The sequence below is a fragment of the Acanthochromis polyacanthus genome, unplaced genomic scaffold, assembly GCF_021347895.1.
Source record: "Acanthochromis polyacanthus isolate Apoly-LR-REF ecotype Palm Island unplaced genomic scaffold, KAUST_Apoly_ChrSc contig23, whole genome shotgun sequence".
Lineage (NCBI taxonomy): Eukaryota > Metazoa > Chordata > Actinopteri > Pomacentridae > Acanthochromis > Acanthochromis polyacanthus.
This window is the reverse complement of record NW_026131310.1, coordinates 1-21,561: the sequence shown is the minus strand read 5'-3', so window position 1 is coordinate 21,561 and position 21,561 is coordinate 1. Positions and strand designations below refer to the sequence as shown.

General features: G+C 39.4%; 1 protein-coding gene across 1 annotated transcript; it reads left to right on the top strand.

The window, feature by feature from the left end:
- Nucleotides 1-5,205: 5,205 nt before the first annotated feature.
- On the top strand, nt 5,206-11,024 carry LOC127532776 (NACHT, LRR and PYD domains-containing protein 14-like). Its single transcript, XM_051944814.1, has 4 exons — nt 5,206-5,402; nt 8,003-8,176; nt 8,767-8,940; nt 10,037-11,024. The coding sequence occupies exons 1-4, from the start codon at nt 5,233-5,235 to the stop codon at nt 10,044-10,046; spliced, it is 528 nt and encodes a 175-aa protein (XP_051800774.1). The 5' UTR covers nt 5,206-5,232; the 3' UTR covers nt 10,047-11,024.
- Nucleotides 11,025-21,561: the final 10,537 nt, after the last annotated feature.

Sequence of the window (21,561 nt, the reverse complement as noted above, 5' to 3'; positions counted from 1 at the left end):
GTGCAGGTCAGTTTTCTTACATCAGATGATGTAACGAAGTCATCCTGCTGTTTTGCTAACAGCATCAACTGTTTGAGGTCTAAATGATGATGAAAGGATGCAGTTGTTGTGCAGCAGCTGGATGCAGGCAGCAGGTATATTAGAGGTGGTGGAGGCTCAGGCTGGATGCTACAATTAAGGTGAAGTCAGTAGAGCTCATGGTCCCACTGGAACTTTTGAAAAGTGTTTCAGAGAGGATGTACTAGATGCACACAAGAAAGTGGTTCTTGGAGGAGGAGTGTGAATGTCCTGTTTCCAACCTGTCAGACTGAAATCCATGAGCAGAAAGTTCCTCTGGAGTGACATGTTTAGTATGTATTTGATTTTCACTCACTCAGGCAGCCTGAGGTTTGTTTTAGAGAGATGACACTGTTTGACATTGAGAACATTATTGAAGTAAAAGCACATCTGGATAAGACATCTCCAACTCAGTTAACATCTCTGATTGTCAGAAATGTACATCAACATAATTCACTACTTAACATTTGTCTCTCTCTTAATGACAAATAATACTGACAGTAAGATACAGATGTGAGTAATAGTCTTTACTGTTTATTTCAGGCTGCACAGTGGCGTAGTCGGTTAGCACTTTCGGCCTGGGATCTTTCTGCATGAGTTTGCATGTTCTCCCTGTGCATGCGTGGGTTTTCTCCGGGCACTCCGGCTTCCTCCCACAGTCAAAAATATGCTGAGGTTAATTGGTTACTCTAAATTGCCCGTAGGTGTGAATGTGAGAGTGATTGTGTGTCTGTATATGTAGCCCTGTGACAGACTGGTGACCTGTCCAGGGTGTCCCCTGCCTTCACCCGAGTCAGCTGGGATAGGCTCCAGCACCCCCCATGACCCTAGTGAGGATAAAGCGGTGTATAGAGAATGGATGGATGGTTTGCTCTTTGGTGATTTTGGCTGAACAAATTTTTCCAGAAGTTCATAAAAGAACGTTGAGGACAAAAGTTGACTCAGTGGTCTGTCATCACATCAGAATGTTCCCTGATGTTCATATTCATGATGTTCAGGTGTGATGTTGTCCAGTGATCAGTTTGGTTTGTGTAGCGTTTGACAGCAGACTGTAAATGTTGAGTGATGGAGGTGAAGCTGACAGCAGCAGGTCCACAGCAGAGACATCATCATCTTTCTACTTCAAATGTTCACTGAGCTCAACTCAGTCACAATATCCTGAATCCAGTAAAAACAGGACAGAAAATGTTCTCCTGATCTAGATGTTCTCCTGAGAACTTTGTGGAGTCAGATGTGGGATCAGATCACACTGACAGACTGTGGACAGTATGGAAGCCTGAATGGAACTCCATCTTCTGTCCTCCATCTGCAGATTGAACATTTACATTCTATAGATTTATATCAATGATTCCAGGTTCAAAGTGTGCAGGTGTGAGAGAGGCTGATGAGAATTCAGTTCATGTCAAACACAGAGAAGATCAGCTGAACCACTGATGTGTCCCAAATGTTTCTGCTTCAAATGCATGAAGGAAATCTAAAGTGTTTTTCATAATAACATGTTTTGTCATTTATGTCTCATAACAGACTTTATAGCTGTGAACTCTCAGAGAGTCACTGTGAAGTCGTGGCCTCAGCTCTGAAGTCAACCCCTCCCATCTGATAGAACTGGACCTGAATGGAAACAACTTGCAGGATTCAGGAGTGAAGCATCTTTCTGATGGACTGCAGAGTCCAAACTGTAAACTGAGACTCTCAGGTCAGTTCACTGTCTGTTGATGCTTTTTCTATATATTCAACTCTAGTGCCTATCATAATTATTCACCCTCTTTTTAATTTAATGGTATAATTCAATAGAGGTCCATCAAATTGTTGCCAATAGTCTCACAATTAGTGAAATGAAAATCACCTGAGTGGTGTGGGTGTGTTTCAAGTGATTGAGTTGTAAAACACCTGTCTGAAGGGTCCAGAGAGTGGTTGATCAGTATTCCTGGCTACCATTACACCATGAAGACAGAAGAACACTCTAAGCAACTCAAGGAAAGGGTTATTGAGAAGTACAATTCAGGGGATGGTTACAAAAACATTTCCAAGGCACTGAACATCCCCCGGATTTCAGTGAAATCAATTATCAAGAAATGGAAGGAATATGGCACTTGTGTGAATCTGCCTAGATCAGGCCGCCCTCGTATACTGAGTGACCGTGCAAGTAGGAGACTAGTGAGAGAAGCCACCAAGACCCTACAACTACTCTGAAGGAGTTACAAGCTTCACCTGCTGAGATGGGAGAGACTGTGCATGTAGCAACTGCTGCCCGGGTTCTTCACCGGTCAAAGCTTTATGGGAGAGTGGCAATGAGAAAGCCACTGTTGAAGAAAAGTCATATTAGCTCTTGACTAGAGTTTGCCAAAAGCATGTGGAAGACTCCATGGTCAAGTGGAAGAAGATTCTTTGGTCTGATGAGACCAAAATTGAGCTTTTGGCCATCAGACAAGACGTCATGTTTGGCGGAAACCAAACACTGCACATCACCAAAAACACACCATCCCCACTGTGAAGCATGGTGGTGGCAGCATCATGCTGTGGGGATGTTTCTCAGCAACTGGACCTGGAAGGCCTGTAAAGATAGAGGGGCAGAATGAATGCTGCAAAATACACTGAAATCCTGGGGGACAATCTTTTTCAGTCTACAAGAGAACTACGTCTTGGGAGAAGATTTATTTTCCAGCAAGACAATGATCCAAAACATACTGCAAAGCTACACAGGAATGGTTAAAAAGAACCAGGTAAATGTTCTGGAGTGGCCGAGTCAAAGCCCAGACCTCAATCCTATAGAGAATTTGTGCTGGACTTGAAAAGGCCTGTTCATGCCCGATACCTGCGCAACCTGACAGAGCTTGAGCAGTTTTGCAAAGAAGAATGGAGCAAAATTGCAGTGGGCAGAATGTGCAAGACTGACTGAGACCTATCCACACAGACTCACTGCTGTGATTGCAGCCAAAGGGACATCTACTAAATACTGACTTGAAGGGGTGAATAATTATGCAAACAATTATTTTCATTTATATGATTTTCTTCATTAACATCACTTTGTAGAAATCTGTTTTCACTTTGACATTAAAGAGTTTTTTCCAATAATTTTTTTTGTTAAAAAAGCTAAAATTTTATTGACCATGATTGATTTATGAAAGCAATAAAAGGGTAAAACATCAAAGGGAGTGAATACTTATGATAGGCACTGTATATGGAACTTTGGTGGACTTTGACTCGATTAGTGTCAGTCAGAAGCTGAAGCTGATGTTAGTGTGAGCTGATCTCATGAAGTGAATCCTTCGTTTTGGGTCACTGTCAGTGTGGAGACCGGTGGCGTGGAGAGTAGAGTTCTGTAGTGTTATGTTGATTTTACTTGGATTTTAATGCAATAACTTTGATTAATTAGTTAACAGAAAAATAACACATTAAAAAATAATGCATTTAATTTAATCCCACCTTTCTCAGTTCCATAATTTCTGTCACACCAGAAACACTGAACCTAATGAACCTAAAGTCTGTTTTCCAGTCGTGAACAAGATGCACAGGAAGCAGAGTGAATCAGCCACAAGAAAGTTTGGTGAACAGTGATGGAAGACCAGACCTCATTGAGCTTGTTGGCTGGAAAATGTTCTTTTAAAAATCTTACCGATGGCAGCTTGGATAAAAACGTAGTTTTAGTTTTCTGATCACTGCAGCACTTAAAGTCGACAGATCACTTCAATGTAAAACATGTTGCTGTTAGCACCAGAGCTAACGTTAGCTATGACAGTCCTGGTACCCGGCAAACAGTGTAGCCATCCCATAATAGAACACTTTTCAAGACACTGAAAGTGCTTGAGTGAACAAAAAATCTTCTAATGTTAAATGTAATTGCTCTAATGTCACTTGAGTTTGCAGTAATCTGTGAATGTAGCAGACAGATGAAAAATGTAGATAAATGTAAATGAAACAAACATTTTTGTTTTTTAAGTTCACCTATTGGTCTATTCATCTATTCGATTGTCAACCAAAATTTATTTGAAATTTAGTAAAATGTAATTTTAACTTTACTTATTGTGTCAGATAGTTATTTGACAAAAATGCCATAAATGGAGATTAAACAATCACAAAGCCTCTAATTAATTAACTGTCTTATTGTCGTCCCACCACTAATTTGACTACATTATTGTTTTAAGTTGAGGTTTAAAGAAATATTTTAACTGTTGCTGTGTAAAGGAAATACTGCTGTTAAAAAGTACCTTATTTGTTTAAAGTGTTTGCAAACCAAATCTTATTGCATTTTAGTTCATAAAGCAGGACTATTTTTGTTTGTCAAGTGACGTGAACCAGAGTACTGTTTTGAGTTTTGCTGCTCATTACAGCAGGGCCGTGCAGAGGCCTTTGGAGGGGCAGGTGCTCAAAGTTTAAAGGGGGCACATGGAGCATGAATGTGGAACACCGTACAGAAACATACCTGATAATTCCGGCTGAATTGTAGGAACCCATATTCATGTAGAATATAACATGGAAGCAGTGGCACAATGGTTAAGTCTGTGGACTGCTGATTGGAAGGTCAGAAGTTCAAACCCTCATATGGCCACCATCAAGTCCTTCAAACTGTTACTTTAAAATTGAATTTAGATCCCATTAGACACTGGACTGTTTAACTGTGGCTACTCTTCCTGGAGTCCTTGCTTTTAAATTTTGTGGTTTTTATGTTGAGCAGGATGCGGTTTTGTGTTGTTTTTTTAAAAAACAACACAAAACCGCATCCTGCTCAACATAAAACCGCAGAATTACATTTAAACATTTTCCGGAAAAATGTCCCTTATTACCCAGCTGTCCCTTATAGCCCCGTTTTACGGTATTAAATAGAATTTAAAAAAATACAACTTTGACAAAAGGGCACTTTGAGCATCAAGGCAAAAGGGGCAGGTGTTTGAGCCCCCACCCCACCCCACCCCCCACCTCTGCACATGCCTGCATTACAGCTTGATGTGTGGACATGAATAGGTGGATGAATGTTGTGCTGACATGTGGATGATGTGTGTAGAAGGCTGACATGATGATGATCCACAATAGCGGAAGGACAAAGTCACTCTGCTGCTTTTAGAGAAAAGCTGATTGATGAGGACAAAGTAATGTTGATCTGCACATTCAGAACCTGAACACATCTGATGGATCATCAATGATTTTATACACATCTTTTATCCTTTATTCAGATTGATGAGCTGCAGTTTGTCAGAGATCAGCTGTGATTCTCTGGTCTCAGCTCTGAAGTCCAACCCCTCCCATCTGGAACATCTGGACCTGAGTGACAACGACCTGCAGGATTCAGGAGTGAAACATCTGAGTGGTTTTCTGGAGAGTCCAGACTGCATCCTGAAGTATCTGGGGTCAGACATCATGTTTTCTTTGTGTGCTGAGATGAATGTGATGTAAAGTTGTGGTGACTCTAAACTGCAGCCATCAGGCTGATGTTCTACTGATCCACACTGAGGATCTTCATGGTAACGTCTGTTTTCTTCTTCTCTGCTTTAGTCCTTGGACTGTGGCAGAGAAATGTTGAGCTGCACATTTCAAAGCTGAATAAAAGCAGAAAAATCCTCCAGTGAATAATTGACTGTGAAACTCTGACACACGTGATCTTCAGCTCATATCTGACCTCATGTTTCTCTTTCATTCAAAGTGACAGCAGCAACTAGCAGCTGTTTTTATTCCTGATGAAGCTTTCAGGTGTTTCACTGGTTTAGTTTATCAAATGTTGTAAACAGTTTGTCAGAGTTGAAGGTGACGTCTTCAAATGTGTGCTTTTGTTCCAGCAACAGTCCAGAAGCACAAATATTCAGTTTAATGTGACAGAAAACAGAGAGTGTTGACAGTGGACAAAGTGGAAGCAGTTTGATGTTTTTACTGGATAAATGAGTGAAACCGTGATGTAAATGTTTGAAAGCTTTTGTTCATGGACTCATCAAACAGTGGACTGATAGTTTGAGCTGTAATTGAAGCTGTTTTTCATCCTGCAAGGGCGTAGGTTTGATCTCAACATTGGTAGGGACGATATAACAGCATAACCTGCATGTACACTTTTTGCTGGGGACGGGACATTAATAAGACCAAACAGATTGGGTGAACGGGGGTCAGGACTACATTTGTCACGAATATGAACCTAATTAATTGATAAGCTAAATGATCAGTGCAAAATAAATCTGTATTGACTTATACTAACTTTCATGTGTATTGGTTCAGGTGATAGTAATTAAATACATTTTAATTAATAAATAAATGCACTAATAGGCATTTGGTTTCAAAAGTGTAAAGTCACAACATGCTCAAGCCTTCTTTCCTTCTAAACCAGGCCGTTTACAAGAAGAAAAGCAGCAGCATGTGTTTTTTTTTTGACTGTCAACACTTTGCTGAGAAACACAGACTGGGACCTCTCTCTCTAAGCTGCTTCTTGCTCACGTTTTTCTGGTTCTATATTTTCCAGCAGAGTTCACTACATTTCTCACAGTTTAATTAACGTTAACAGTAGAAAACACATACAGGAGGACAATTCTCTCTAAGCAGCTTCGCAGGTTAGCAAGTTCACACAGTTTAATGTTACGCTAACTCTGATGCAGGTCGGACTTTCAGTAGCAACATTAGTGGTGTGTTCCCCACGTCCACAACATTGACGTCTTTTTACATTACTTACAGTGTCGTCTGCTGCTGCTGCTGGCCGAAAAAAACTTCTAATATCCCTCCTCTTCGAAGGGGGCGGAGAAGGCGGCATGTTTATTTCTTGTTTATTTCTTGTGTATTTCTGTCGGGGCTGTGTGAGTGTGCGGGGGTGGGGGGTGGGGGGTGGGGGGGTCAAGTCATCAGCCAATCAAACACATGTTTGATTGGACCGGCACATTCAGCAAGTGAAAAGGGGTAAATGTAAGTCTGAACCTGGTCTGAACATAATGAAAATAATTCACTGAATAATGGTAGGGTCAATTCTATCCTTACAACATATGGGAAGACAATCAAAATTACCTATATAACTGAACTCATTATATAATGCAAATAAGGTTGCTTAAAAGTTGGTGGGGACAATTTGACCCTCTTGAAAAGTTGGTAGTGTCATGTCCCTACCGTCCCTATGCAAACCTACGCCCTTGTCATCCTGAGAGACAGAAACTAATATTCAGCATCTGCTGGTTCAACACTTGGATGAATCCATGTGATGTTTGAGAAAGTGAAATGTTGAAATCCAAGATGCAGCCGTTTGATTTATCTGCTGATGAAACATGAAGCTGATCCATCAGTTGTTGAATGAGCAGAAAATCCAGCAGCAAAAGTTGTGACAGTTGATGAAGAGTTGAAGTCATTTATCAGGAGCAATGGGAACATTTCCTGCTTCACTTTCTGCTGATTTTCTTCTTTTCTCTGGTTTGAGTCATTAAAAGTGAAGATGTTTGTGTTTGAGAAAAGAGTTTGAAGACGTCACCTGGTCCTCTGAAAACTGTGATGGACACTTTCCACTATCAGTGACAGATGGATGAAGAATGAAATGATGTGAATGTAGAGTCCTGATGGAAACGTCTCCATGGTTCCACAACATGAAGATATTTTAGAGTCTGGAGCCTCATCTTGTTTCCTTCTTGTGTGTTTGTGTGACTGTGAGCAGAAAGTGAAATAAATGTCAGAGTGTTTTTCCTTGTGTTTGTTGCTCAGCATGAGTTTGTGTGGATGGAGCCACTGGTGGAGCTGCAGAGTTTCAGAGCTGAAGTCACTCCGTCTTTATTGAAGCAGCAGCATGTTGTCATTAATATTAATGAGAGCTCTTCTTCACTGCTTCTGTTGGACTGTTTGAAGCTGCATCCTGTTGGCTTCAGCTGTTTGGAGTTTCCATTTAGTAAACTTGGACATTCTGAAGCTTCTTCAGCTCTGAACTCATGATGAAACTCTGAATGATTTCAAGCAGGAACTTTGTCTCCTCAACTCACATCTTTTATTCTTTATTCAGATTGGAAGACTGCAGTTTGTCAGAGATCAGCTGTGATTCTCTGGTCTCAGCTCTGAAGTCCAACCCCTCCCATCTGGAACATCTGGACCTGAGCTCCAACAACCTGAAGGATTCAGGAGTGAAACATCTGAGTGGTTTTCTGGAGAGTCCAGACTGCATCCTGAAGACTCTGATGTCAGTTCACTGTTTGTCTGTTACTGTTGTAGATCTGATGTGTTTAATGACAACTGAAGGTCATTTATGTTCAACAGAACTTCCATCCATGAAGCTGTAAATCTGCTCTGGTTCATATTTTCTGTGAAAAATTAGTTTCTTTTGACAAAAGTCAAGTGTTTGCTGCAGAAAGTTGAGTGTTGTTTAATTAAATGGATGTTTATAATTTGCACTAAAGAGTCACATCTGGATCCAGAAGATCCTCTGAACTCAGATCAGTTTATACAAAGTTTACTGATTGAAGTAGAAATATTTCTTTGGTTTGTGTTGAGTTGAGTTTTCTTTGACTGATCCTGATCCTGTTGATGATGCAGCATGTTATTGATGTGTGGACATGAATAGGTGGATGAATGTTGTGCTGACATGTGGATGATGTGTGTAGAAGGCTGACATGATGATGATCCACAATAACAGAAGGACAAAGTCACTCTGCTGGATTTAGAGAAAAGCTGATTGATGAGGACAAAGTAATGTTGATCTGCACATTCAGAACCTGAACACATCTGATGGATCATCAATGATTTTATACACATCTTTTATTCTTTATTCAGATTGATGAGCTGCAGTTTGTCAGAGATCAGCTGTGATTCTCTGGTCTCAGCTCTGAAGTCCAACCCCTCCCATCTGGAACATCTGGACCTGAGAGGAAACAAGCTGAAGGATTCATCAGTGAAACATCTGTTAGATCTTGTGAAGAGTCCAGACTGCATCCTGAAGACTCTGATGTCAGTAGAAGGTTCCATCAGTCTCTGCTGCTTCCAGCAGTTTTCTACTAAACACAGTCAGTATCAAAGCAAAGATCCAGTGTCTCCTGTAAACCTGCAGCTTCTCAGTGAAGCTGTGAGAGCAGAATGGAGACAGAAACACAGAGACAGCAGTCAGCCAATCAGAGGAGCCACAAGCTTGTTGTCATGGTGTGTTTAGTCACATGTCCACTAGATGTGATTTTCTTGCATGTAAACGAACTGCATCTGAAAATCACACTCATGGTGGACGTCACTAGAGAGCCACAAAATTGTCACATGACAATGTTTGAGCTTCAGTGAACAGCTGCTGCACAGCTTATTTCTCACCTCAAATGCTTTCAGAAATACTTTTTGCTGCAGATTTTTATAATAAAAAAGAAAGTTTGCCACCAAGCCGCTGTGTTTAACCGATTCATCTGCCGGACCATCAAGCTGAAAGCTCGGTCACATGACCACGTAGTGATCAGCTGTTGCTCGAGTGCTGTCATGTGACAATGTTGTGCTCTGCTACTGACCGCCCACCATGAGAGTGATTTTCAGATGCGTCGTGTTTACATGCAGGAAAATCACATCTAGTGGACACTCACCTTTAGGTTTCATGGTCCAGGGGCTGACCAATAGCAACAGATCTATCAACCAATCATGACATGTTTTTTTGTCTGTCATGATTTGTCTCGTTTCATCCAGTGGGTGTCCTGAGTAACACTAGACAGACAGGCCAGATGCTAATTAGTTTTTCACACCTCTGTAATGCTCTAGGTGTGAAGTCTCATGCCCCTCTTGCCCCACACACCCACCCCCAACCCCACATCAGGATCTGTTTACAGCAATTTACATCACAGACAAACCTGGAGTTCACAGCCTGTGAACTGCTGATAACTGCCATGAACTTGGTAGGTTTTCTGTAATTCACAGGACTGATAGTCTGGCTTTTCATGCAGTGTGTGAGCTTGGAGCTCAGTGTGTTCACTCCAACACGTTAACATGAAGCTGCTGCTCTGAACACGACTGAAGTCCTGATGAGCTGCTGATCAAACTCATTGATCTCCTCTGCTCTTTCTTCTTCTCTCTGCAGATGGAAGTGATGCTGATCAGGACGGTGTTTGTGCTGAGAGGATGAAGTGTGTCCTGATGATCCAGATGTTGAAGCAGCAGCAGCTGGTGTGTAGAGACTCTGACTGGACCATGTTACTGCACTGTAAAACATCAGGAATTCATTCAGTCACATCAACTCATCTGTTCTAGTTTACTTTAGAGAAATACAGCAGTTTTACTAATTACTAATTATTTGAACTTAAAATGTCTCATTTTTCTTTTCAAACCACTTTAGAACTAAAAAACATGAATTTGTAGAACTTGAGGCATTTTTTCTTCAAATATTGAGTTGAATGAATGAACAGCTCAGAGTTCACTCAACTCATTAAATTAAGTTCACAAGAAACAAAACAAACACAGATTTCCCCGTTAATGTTCACATGATACCATGACTGTAAAAAATGATCATTATTTTACAACCAGTTCTGTTTGTTTTGTTCAATTACAAACAATATCTAGTAAAATCCCAGAAAAGTATTAACTTCCATGTTCAACTGTAAATAATGTCCACATCAATAGGGTTAGGTATTTTAATAAATACTCATTTGTTCTTTAACAACATTTTTACTTTATTTTAATCAGCAACAAGTCACATTATTTTACAGATATTTGTCCTCATTTTAAAGACTATTTATGTTTATTAAAGATTGAAAATGAGAATTATTTTAACACTTAATTCACATTTTTGCTGTGTTTTGTTAAATTACAGATAATCTGGAATAAAATCACAGAAAAAATGTTCATTTATTCAGAATGTTTGCTGTAAAAAACTGATGAATAATGTGAACATTAAAATTCACTATTTTAATAAATGTTCATTTGTTCTTTTATACCATTTAACTCTCACACTCTTGTTTATTGAATTTAAATCAGCAAAAAATATCATTTTTCCAGAATCTGAAGGACAAACTATGTATATGTATACGATATATATTAATTCTATTAAAGGCAGAAATGATTCCAAAGCATTCCACTGTTTTATTTGACAGTTTTGCAGGATTTAGTTCAATTACAGATAATCTGTGTAAAATGATAAAAAGTGTTAATTTCTACAATTTTAGAATCTTTCTTTTTCCAACTAGTAAATTGTTGTTGTACAATGTGTGACCAATAAAAATGACTGTTTTACTGTTTTCACCTCAACAACAACTATTCCAATAAGTGACAGATGTTTTCTGTCATTTTCTCACTTTCTCCACTTCTTAAATGTTGTGTTTCTCTCTTCAAACATTTCCTCTGGCCTCCTTGCTGCCAGATGTTCACCGTTCCTTTCCACATATTTTTTCCAGTGTGGAGGTTGATGTCAGGTTGCAGAGTGTGCAGTAAGTTTCAGGATGTTTGTTTCAGTGCAGGATTAGATTTGACTTTTCTTTCTATTTCCAGCTGCAGTCAAACTTGTTGATCTTCTCTACCTGCAGCACATTGAGCTGATGAGAACAAAGTGTCCTGGAAACATGTCAGCTGAAGCCTTGGTGTCCAGAGAGAGTTTAATGAAGCACATGTGAAGGATTTTTACAGCATCACGTAGAAATCCAGTTTAGTCCTCAAAGGTCCAGAAGCAGCTTGTTGAGCTCAGAGTTCATATTTAATGTCAACATCCTTTGACCTTTCTGAGCTCCACTAAATGTTTCTGCTACTTTCTCTCTTCTTCACCTTCAGCTGGTTCCTGGTGTGTAGAAGATTCCAGATCAATAATATTCTTTCTCTTCTGAGCTGCTGCTGCTTCCTTGAAATCCCAGTGATGATTTTCATCTGGACTGAAATCCAGGACTGAGACGCCCCTCCAGGACTTTCCAGGAAGGATTCCTGAAGCAGGCTTTGGTGGACGTTTGCTTTGGATGCTGGTCCTGCTGAAAGTCCAGTGAGCTTCAGTTTCCTCACATTGTTCTTCTAAGTGTCCTGGTGTTGGAGAGAATCCATGATGCTGCTCACACGCTCCAGTTTAGCAGCTTCAAAGCCACCAACAGGACTGTTGATGCTGTTCTTCTGGTCCTTCTGCCTCCAGACGTTCTGCCCAAACAGTCCACTTTAGTCTCATCAGTCCATCAGACTCCCACAACTCTGCTTTGTTCCACACATGAAGAGCTTGTTGTTGAGTGCTGTCAGACTTTATTTGCTGCCTTCATCAGGTCCTGCAGCTCTTTGTCACTTATCAGACTTTTTATCAGCTGCTGCTCTTAAACTTGTGCTTCCTCTTTGGAGGAATTTTTCTCTTTGTTCCACAAACAGGAAGGTTTTACAGCAGGTGTTACGGTTTGGGGCGAGAACAAACCCAAATGAGAGTCGCACAGAGCAGACGGCAGGCAGAGCGACAATTAAACAGGTTTTATTCACAAAAACTAACAAACTAAAATGCCAACTATGAGCAGAAACTCCCAACCGGAGAGGGAGGGGGAAGGCAGGATTGAGGGGACGACAGCCAGAGTGGAGGCATGTGCCGGCGCTCTGCAACTGGGGAAGCACGGCTGCAGCAACCAGGAATGACGCCGGTGTGGTGCCAAAGTAGTTCCCCCCGATAGAAAGTGTATCTCTTGCTGCAGGAGCGCGCATGCATTTGGAAGGGTGGAGCTATAATCCCATGTTTAGATATCAGCGTAGATTATGAATAAAACAAAATGTGGATTGTTCAAAGATGTTTGCTAATGCAGCACGTGACATTTCTACCTAAATAAATGCTTTTGCTGTACATTGCGTGTTGCCCAATGAATAATATTCCCAGCGCTGCCTAACAATGTCTTTTCCTTCTCCTTTTGTAGGAAAGCGTCATGTTGCTGGGCGATCAGCCTGCTAACTAAACGTAGGCTCAATACTCTCTGGGTGCTAGATTCAAATGTGCTGCAATTCATTGGTTAGGATCAATCTGTCCAACTTCTGATCCAGTAAAACCAACACCACTGTGAGCATTTGAACACACCGCCACACTCAATTCCACCTTTTTCACTGGAATTATAGACTCTGATGAATTTACTGCAGCACTGCCAACAACAGTTGTTGCTGTAACTCACTTTCCTTTCCACAGGGTGTCTTATCTTCAGATATTTTTTTAATTCCCCCTCTGTTGATCATCAGAACTTCATAGCATTTATTCAGAAATTCTCCACACAGACAAATGATGATACAGGAGGATCTAGCAGAACATTTTTTGAGGGGGAGACACATAATTACAGCCTGATTGACTGTGTCTGCTAGAAAATGTACCCCCCTCTATATTCCTCAGGTGATGTACCAACATCATGTGGTTTATTCTGCAGACATTTGTGGTCATGCACAACAAAACTTGTGACTTAGGACTAGTTTCATGAATCACAGCTAAAGTTATAGGGGGATACACATTATTTCAGCCTGATTGACTGTGCCTGCCAGAAAATGTATCCCTCCTCTATAATGAAAGTTTCTCAGGTGTCTACATGTGTAGAACACGTGATTCTTCAATCAATTCTGCAAATGACACAAGGTCAGCCTTCAGCATTTTGGAGCAGGTCGAGGATCGGCATCATCAACCTTGATTTTGTCAATTAAAAAGAGTTAGCAATGAATCCTACAGATTACAAACTCATTGTCCAATATGAAGCTAAAAAAGAGTAACCCCTCAAAGTTCACCAAGACGGAAAACTTATTACTTCAAGGAAAGTTTCATCTGTATGACACTGAAGGTAAGACCGATGACGTCATCACCATTTCACAAATGTGACAGAATAAACACGGAACAAATAAAATTGTCTAAAATCACATCTGAAGCAGTTTCTGTCTGTCATGATTAAATTATACAGGACTCTATGTCTCATCATATTTTACAAATAATATTGAAATCTTAAAGTTGTTGGTATGTTTTGCAAGATCAAACCTTTGTAATCTCTGCAGTCAGACTAACATGAAGGCTTTTTTTCAAGCATTATCTGAAAGCGTATCATATAATAACGCATACCATCCAGTATGTATCATGCATTTAAGAGCAGCAGTTTGTGAAATACTGCTCCTTTTCCTCTCATTATTTAGGAAGGGAGCTTTATTATTGGCGACACAAGGGTACTGCAAAAGCACTGAAAACCAAAGTGGTGTGTGGGGCTAATGAGGCCAATGAAACCTTTGTGGATTTTCATGCAAGTCCCACTGGGGCAGACTGTGTCCAGACAGAAATGAGAGATGCTATCTCCAAAAGGTTTTATTGAGCGGGGATGTCAGTGGATATCAACAAGTGGGTAAGTCAGCCCTAAACTGAAACCACATGGAATTACTATGGAATAGGGTCATGGAAAAAAAAAAACAGTTTCTCCTAAGTTCTTTTTTTATTTTGCTCAGATTCTATCATAAAAAATCCTCATGGTATTAAGTGTACATGTGCTTTTTTAAAAAGCGCTACTCAAGTATAATATGTCATCATCAGGTTTCCCAGTGTTCAGGTAAGCAGTGACTCTATTAAAAAGCACAGAATTCATTCCATCAAGGTGAGTTCAGTCCAAGAAGGCAAAAATGTTTTTAAATCCATAGAAACCTCAGAAATATTTATCTCAGTGTACAAAAATGACAGAAAAGATGCTCTGAGTGCATTTTTTGTATCACAAGTAGTTAGTCCTCAATGTTCTTCTAAATCAACATACAAGGCAGTATTCATTCATGCAGTTTGTTGAATAAAATGATAAGTTGCCCCAGCAGCTGTCCCAGCAGCCACAGTCCACCCAAATTCCATACGGCCATTACAGCCAGCAGAAACACCAACATATACCCAAGCTCTGACAGACAAATGGAACATTTTCTCTGTCACTTGCTTTTTTCCGCTCAGTTAATTTTCTTCATCATTTTCTCATTATTCTGATAGATGTTAAGGATGCTTGGGCAGGAAAAGAAGTCCATGCCCTCCTCTCCAAAACTGGGGCATCCAAATGATATTACTGGGACATTAACAGAGTTGGTCCTGACATGGAGCTGGAAAAGCAGCTCTAATATTATTGAACTTTATTTTTGCTCTATAGATAGATCGGTTTTACAGCTTTACAAGTCATCTTTGAAACAGTCAATGTATTTTTAGAGTCAAAAAGTCTGATCTTATGTGCTTGAATTGTTCTTCCAGGTAATCAGTGCATATTTGGCTGTCATAGTGTGTGAACACAATCAGCAGAATCCTGCAAAAGCAGCATTCATTGATTCATTAGCTGTGACTGCAATGTGGCAGAAAAGGACTCAAAGAATCAAGGTATGCATTGGTATGATGAATGTTATGGATTTTCACTCACATTTCAATAGATTTGAAATGTCAAAGCTAAAAGGAAAGCTAATGCTTTCAGTATTTCAAATCCATGTTATAGTGGCTAAATGTCTACCAACAACAATAAAATCAAAAAGCCACTGAGGGCACCGGGCAGCGAATCTTACTCGGAGAGTTAAAGTGCGTGCAGGTACTGAGTCCATTGTCCAGCCAGAAAAAGTGCATTTTTAGGCAGGTTTTATTTTCAGCGCTAAAACGATGGTACAAAAGATGTTAAAACTTGGCCTGCTGCTGTCTAACTCCCAGGTAAAAAACCGTGTGTCCTCCCGGTGCGTTCTGTCACTGAGTGAATGCCCATTGATTAAATAGCTACACCTGTGTGCCCAAATAACCCATGACCTTCAAAATAAGAGTATATAACTATAACTCAATATAACAAATATAACTCATACTAAATAAAGTATTCTAAACAAAATAACATAACAAATAAACATTATACAAAATAACAAATTACTGAATAGCTTCCACACATGTATTGTAAATCTTTATGTTTCATATGTCAGGAGATATTGTGCTTGAAACTGTTTAGTTGTAGGAATCCATATTTCTAACTGATTTTTAATGTGCAATTCATATTTGGATCAAATGATTCTATTTTATTATTCCATTCAGTTTTAGATTAAACCCCTGGAGTATGACATTATTCTGGAAAATCACTGGACACTTTCAGTTAAAATATCAATAAAACATAAAAAGAGTCAATCTACTAATGCAGTACTTGGTATAAAATAGAGCAGGTGAAAAATAATGTCTGATTGTTTTTTTCATGGAAACATACTTGAAGGTCATCTACCCACAAGAAAACAATCCTTGTACTTGGATTCTCTGGGGGAGTTGAAGGAAGCCATTAAAAAATGTTTGGACACAACAAGGTGAGGCTCCTTGTTTTAAAAGCATGCTAACAGACATGTCAGCTATCGCTGCAAAACTGCTACACATTTATGGAAGATCAATGTAGAAACGATTCTTTTATTTCTGTTGGACTTTCATGAGAAAAAAGGCTGTAATTGTTCAAGGTGGACATGCGGTACTGTACAACACACAAAACAATGTGACAGTACATGGTGTGGAGTCTTTGCACTGAAAGTATGTTTGCTTTGCAGAGCAATGTCATCATCCTCACATTTAGAAACTGGAACACGACTGTCCTTTTTTGAACCAAGACAAATAACATTGCACTTTTTTCAGATGTCTAAAAGTCAGAAGTTGTGAACTTCCAGCAGGTTAATATCTCTATATGGTGACAGATAAGCTCATAATTACTAAGAGGCACAGCTTAACGTTCTGTTCAAATGTCTTTTTCTGTTTGCACAATGTCTCTTGCAAAAGGAAGACACAAGTTTTTCTGCCACAAAAGAGGTGATAAACAGACACAGAGTGGAAATCACTGTTACTCTTCTCCTGGAAACTGCGCGGAGATATTTTGGTATTTCATAGACTTGTCCATAAAAATCCTGTCAAATGTTACAGTTCTAGTAAATACTACCTAAATATGAAGAAAGTTTGGATGCATGACAACATCACACATGCTCTTATTTTTTCTGTCCTCTTTGTTTTTTACCAGATGAGCTGACAGACAGATGTCACTTTTGTGGGGAACAGGAACATGAGTCAGTAACAGTCATCTCTAAATCTGAAATGGAATACTCTTTTGATCATGGGAATTGTCTTTAATGCTGATGTTAGATTCTTCTCTTATACCTAGGACTACTGTTGGATTTCTACCTTGGCTCCACTTGAAGTAATAATTGTTGAATTGATTACAACAATAACACAACAATAACAATGTAGAGCTTCTTAAAGACGTCTTTTTTCAAACCTACATTCTGTGTCTTTCACATTCAGTGTGATGTTTGTTTGAGGTGCTTCCACTAAATGTGTGTTCAAGGCCCACCAGCAGAAGAGGATTTCATTTGTCTTGCTTGTTAAAGTCCTTAGCTGGATGTATAGTGTCTAGAGTGGTAACTGTTAAATAGCTGGACCGCTGTGTTAGTTGTGTTTGTTGTTTTTCTTATTTATCTTCAGCTGTATAGACTTTCTTTCCTTCAAACAAATGCTAAGTGATTGTGTTCTTCTTTATAGAAGTTATTGGTAAGTTGAGTAGGCATTGTTGTTTGAACTGAATAGTATTAAAGTGGATTACCTTTTTTTCTGCTAGATGTATCTTTTTTATGTAACAATACTTCCTTTTTTAAATTGTTGTATAAACTGAGCATTTCTCTCAAAGAGCTGATAGCAGCATATTATCCCAGCAGAACTCTCAGACTGCAGGCTTACTTGTTGTTCCCAGAATTTCTAAAAGTAGAATGGCAGGCAGAGCCTTCAGTCATCAGTTGCTTCTCCTGTGGAACCAACACCCCCCCACCATGAATATCTTTCCAACTTTACCAAACTGTGTTTTGTTTCCTGATGTCGCTGTCATTTCTTGGCTTCATGCTGTCATTTGCAAGCATTTCACCATAAATAACACAATTCTGTCTTGTCCTTCACTAAACCAAATTTAAGGGAACTCTGGAGGTGTAGCCGGAGTTGTTTTTAGGTACTGATCAATCTTCACCAGTTTAGCGTTTTTCAGACGTCGTTCCCGTCAGTAATTTTCTCACTGCACACAAAAATAATGAATCAGGATGAGGCAGCGAGCCAACCTGAAGAAAGCGTGGACAAAGGAGGTCTGGATGTGGCCATCGAAGGAGCAAAGGATTTCTGAGGAAAGAGCAAAAAAAAAGTGTTTGAACAATGTTTTATAGGTGGACTTGTGATTGTGTTCCTCTGATTTGATCCAGAATGTGAAAATCTAATGTTTCTAAGCTCACAGCCTCAGAGCAGACAAAGATCTCTGGCGTCCTCCTTATGGGGACGTGGACCCCAGGTTGGGAACCACTGATCTATCTGATCATGCATGTGTCCCATTGTGTGTTATATGTTCCTTGTTCTCCACCTTCCTCTTCTCCCGTCCCTCCATCTCCCCTTCCTTCTACCTCTCTACCTCTTCTGTCCCTCTCAACCTGCTGGACAGCAGCAGATGGGTCCTCCCATATAAAGAGCTGGGTTCTGCTTTCAAGGTTTCCTGTTAAAAGGGAATTTTTTCTGACCACTGTCGCCTTAGGGTTTGCTCTGGGGGTTCAGGCATATGGGTTCTGTAAAGCGTCTTGAGACAATTTGATCTGTAATTAGTGCTATACAAATAAAATAAAATAAAATAGAATTGAATGAGTTTCCAGTGTTGAATGAATGAAATGATGAGTTGGTGTTTATTTAGATTGTAGGATCAATTACATCCTTGTTCTGTTTACTTTAAGTGCATACTGCAGTATACAGTAGGTACTAATTCTTATAGTATGCATACATACTGCATGTTTTCCTGCACACTGTATAATCTGGTTTTATATATATGAGAATGGAAGAGGAGAACCACATTCCTGTGACGGAGACGCTTGGAGATCCCAAAGAATGCATCAGTTTTAAACTGAGAAACAGCAACAACAAGGTTTATTCAGCCGTTTAAGGTCAAACAAGGACAATGAAGTAGATTTACAGTCACAGAGCAGGCAGCAGTTTGAGCTTTTAACCTGCAGGGGGCGTTTTACAGATATTCACCTCATGTTTTACAACTTTAAACATGTACAGGACAACACAGGCTTCTGTAACATCAGTATAAACACGAAAGAAAAATGCACAAATGTTCATTCCTCCCTGAAGCTGAAGTGCCTCAAATGTGCAAGAAAGTGAAGTGTTGGTGTAATTACTGTCACTGCCAGAAGGGGGAGACAAAGGTTCCACTGCAGGTTTAAACATGAGCAGTTCTGCAGACAAAAACCTTTTTTACTATCAGGACTCCAAAACCTGTCAGCAGCTCAGAAAGACGTGTTCTATTTGAAGAAAATGTAGAAATAAAAGTCAACAAAATGTCACCATTTCAGAGCCACACAACGGTAGAAAACAGACTGAAGCTGAATTCTAGACTTTAAACAGTCTGAGAACTGATCATGTGTGATGTGAACATCTGTGGGGAAAATGAACCAAATGTGAGATTAAAACTGTGACATTTAAATGTCAGGAATATGGAAATTCAACATGTAAATGGTTCAATATGTCTGCTATGTAGAGTCACCACTTTTTCTCTGGTGTTGGTAACACCTGTGGACACGTGGAAAATGTTTGGTTCCTGTTTTCTTCTCATTTTTTTTGAAAATAAATAAATTCAACTTTCATTTTTGTCTTTTTAATGATTTTCTATCATAACTGTCATTCTGCAAAGATAACATTTCTGAGTTCTCTCTCCTTCTTCATGTTGTTCTGTTTCCAAAGAGCTGCAGGACTTTAGATTGAAAAATGAAGCACAGTGAAGAAAAACATGACGGGACCAAAAACTAGACACAAACTGCTGCTTGGAGTTCACAGGTTTAATGACGTGCAACAACTTCACTAACAAATGTTTAATTCTAGAAGATCTGCTGGACTGATTTCTCCACAAAAGCCCAGAAAAAGGTCAATGATGAATGTGAGAGTTCAGAAGTGAGTCCATGTGCAGCAGTGGCAGCTTGTTGTTCTTCTGGTTCCATCTAGAATTCATGGAAAACTGATCCTTGTTTTAACATCAGTTCACATCTGATTCCAGCATCATTTATTATCAGTGATAGAAAATGTTCCATAAATATGTAGAAAACCTGCTAAATATGTGATCAGCATGTGGATGAGTTGTTTTTATTGTGGCTTTGTGTCTGATTTCAGTCCTACTCTGCCCCCTGCAGGCTTCATTCATAATAACACCAAGTTAAACAGAGTCCAGCTGTTTTTTCTGCCATTCTTGTTGTTGAACACTTTGATCCCAGACAGTGTTGTGGATGTCGTCTGTGCACTAGTTTGAATGCAGGAGTTTCTACAGGGAAAGTGCAGCGTTTTCATGTTTCAGTGTTAAAGGAGGAGTGAAGTGAAGATGTTTCCACAGGAGGAGAACTGATCTGTCTGTCTCTCTGATCTCAGACACTTGACTGCACTTCATGAAGAAGATGAAGATGAAGAGGAGGAGTTTAGTTTGTTCAATCAGCTGCTTTCACAAACACTAATGAAGTTCATATTTACTGAGCTCTTTCTCCAGTTTGGTCCCTGAAGGAGGCCTTGTAGGGGTTTGTGATGCACAGATCAGAGGTCAGCTCTTTATCCTTCTCATATCAGACAACACAATCAACCCTCCAGTCAGATCAGCTTTATTTCAATACAAGTACAGTCAGACTCAATAATCATCTTCATAAATTAACCTGAAAGCTGAACTTAGAACTCGTTTCAAAGCCTCACTTTGAGTCTCTCACACCCAACTGGAAAACACAAAACCAGTTGTGTTGGTTGTTGTATTCTGAGTTTTTATCTGAGTTCTCAGAGTTCTCAGCTGATTGACTTCAGATAAAGTCCTGACTTTAACATCCATGTAGACTCTGAGAATGAAGCCTCAACTCTGCATTCAGTTCACTGTTAGAACTCTAATCTAATCTTTTAATCACAGCCTCCATCTTGTTCTGACAGTGAGTTTTACTGATTGTGTTTATTCAGAGCTCAGTCGTCTTTTTCTGTTGACTGGGTAGATTTTATTGAGTTTGTTTGATTTTAAAGTCTGTTTGGATGTTTGTGGCCATATTTGCTTCAGTTTTGTGAAATGTTAGTTGGTTATTCTGTTCAATGTGTTTCTGGGAGCATGTCTAACAGAGAGAACTTGAACTAATGTGTACTGTGAGTTTCAGACGCTGTGGTTATAAAATCAGTATTTTAGCAGAGCTCCAGCTTGAACTGACTCTGACCTGACTGCTGCTTAACATGGAGTTTTAATGAGCTGCATTTTAGTCTCATACTTGTTCTGACAACAGAAACAGAAAATATATGATTGAGAACAGCTTTATTGGACACATGATAATCACAGTTCACCCTTGGTTTAACCCTCCTGTTGTCCTCATTTACAGGCACCAAAAAATATTGTTTCTTATCTGAAAAAAGCCAAAAATTCAGCAAAAAAATCATTCAAATTTCTGAACACATGCAAAACCTTCAGGAACAAAAATTACAATAATTCCTTAAAAGTTTTATTTAAAAAAAAAAACCCAAATATGGAAAAAAAATCTTCCAAAAAATCCTCAAAATATCTAAAGTGATTTCATAAATATCAGTAAAATTTATAATGTTATCTTTAAGAACATCCACAACAAATCAACCAAAATCCAGCGAAATTCATTAGATTTTGGTTGATTTTTTGT

Coding starts and splice junctions, on each gene's coding strand:
- LOC127532776 (XM_051944814.1), top strand. CDS start 5,233: ATGAGCTGCAGTTTGTCAGAGATCAGCTGTGATTCTCTGGTCTCAGCT. Junction 5,403..8,002: donor TGCATCCTGAAGTATCTGGG/GTCAGACATCAT, acceptor TTCTTTATTCAG/ATTGGAAGACTGCAGTTTGT. Junction 8,177..8,766: donor TGCATCCTGAAGACTCTGAT/GTCAGTTCACTG, acceptor TTCTTTATTCAG/ATTGATGAGCTGCAGTTTGT.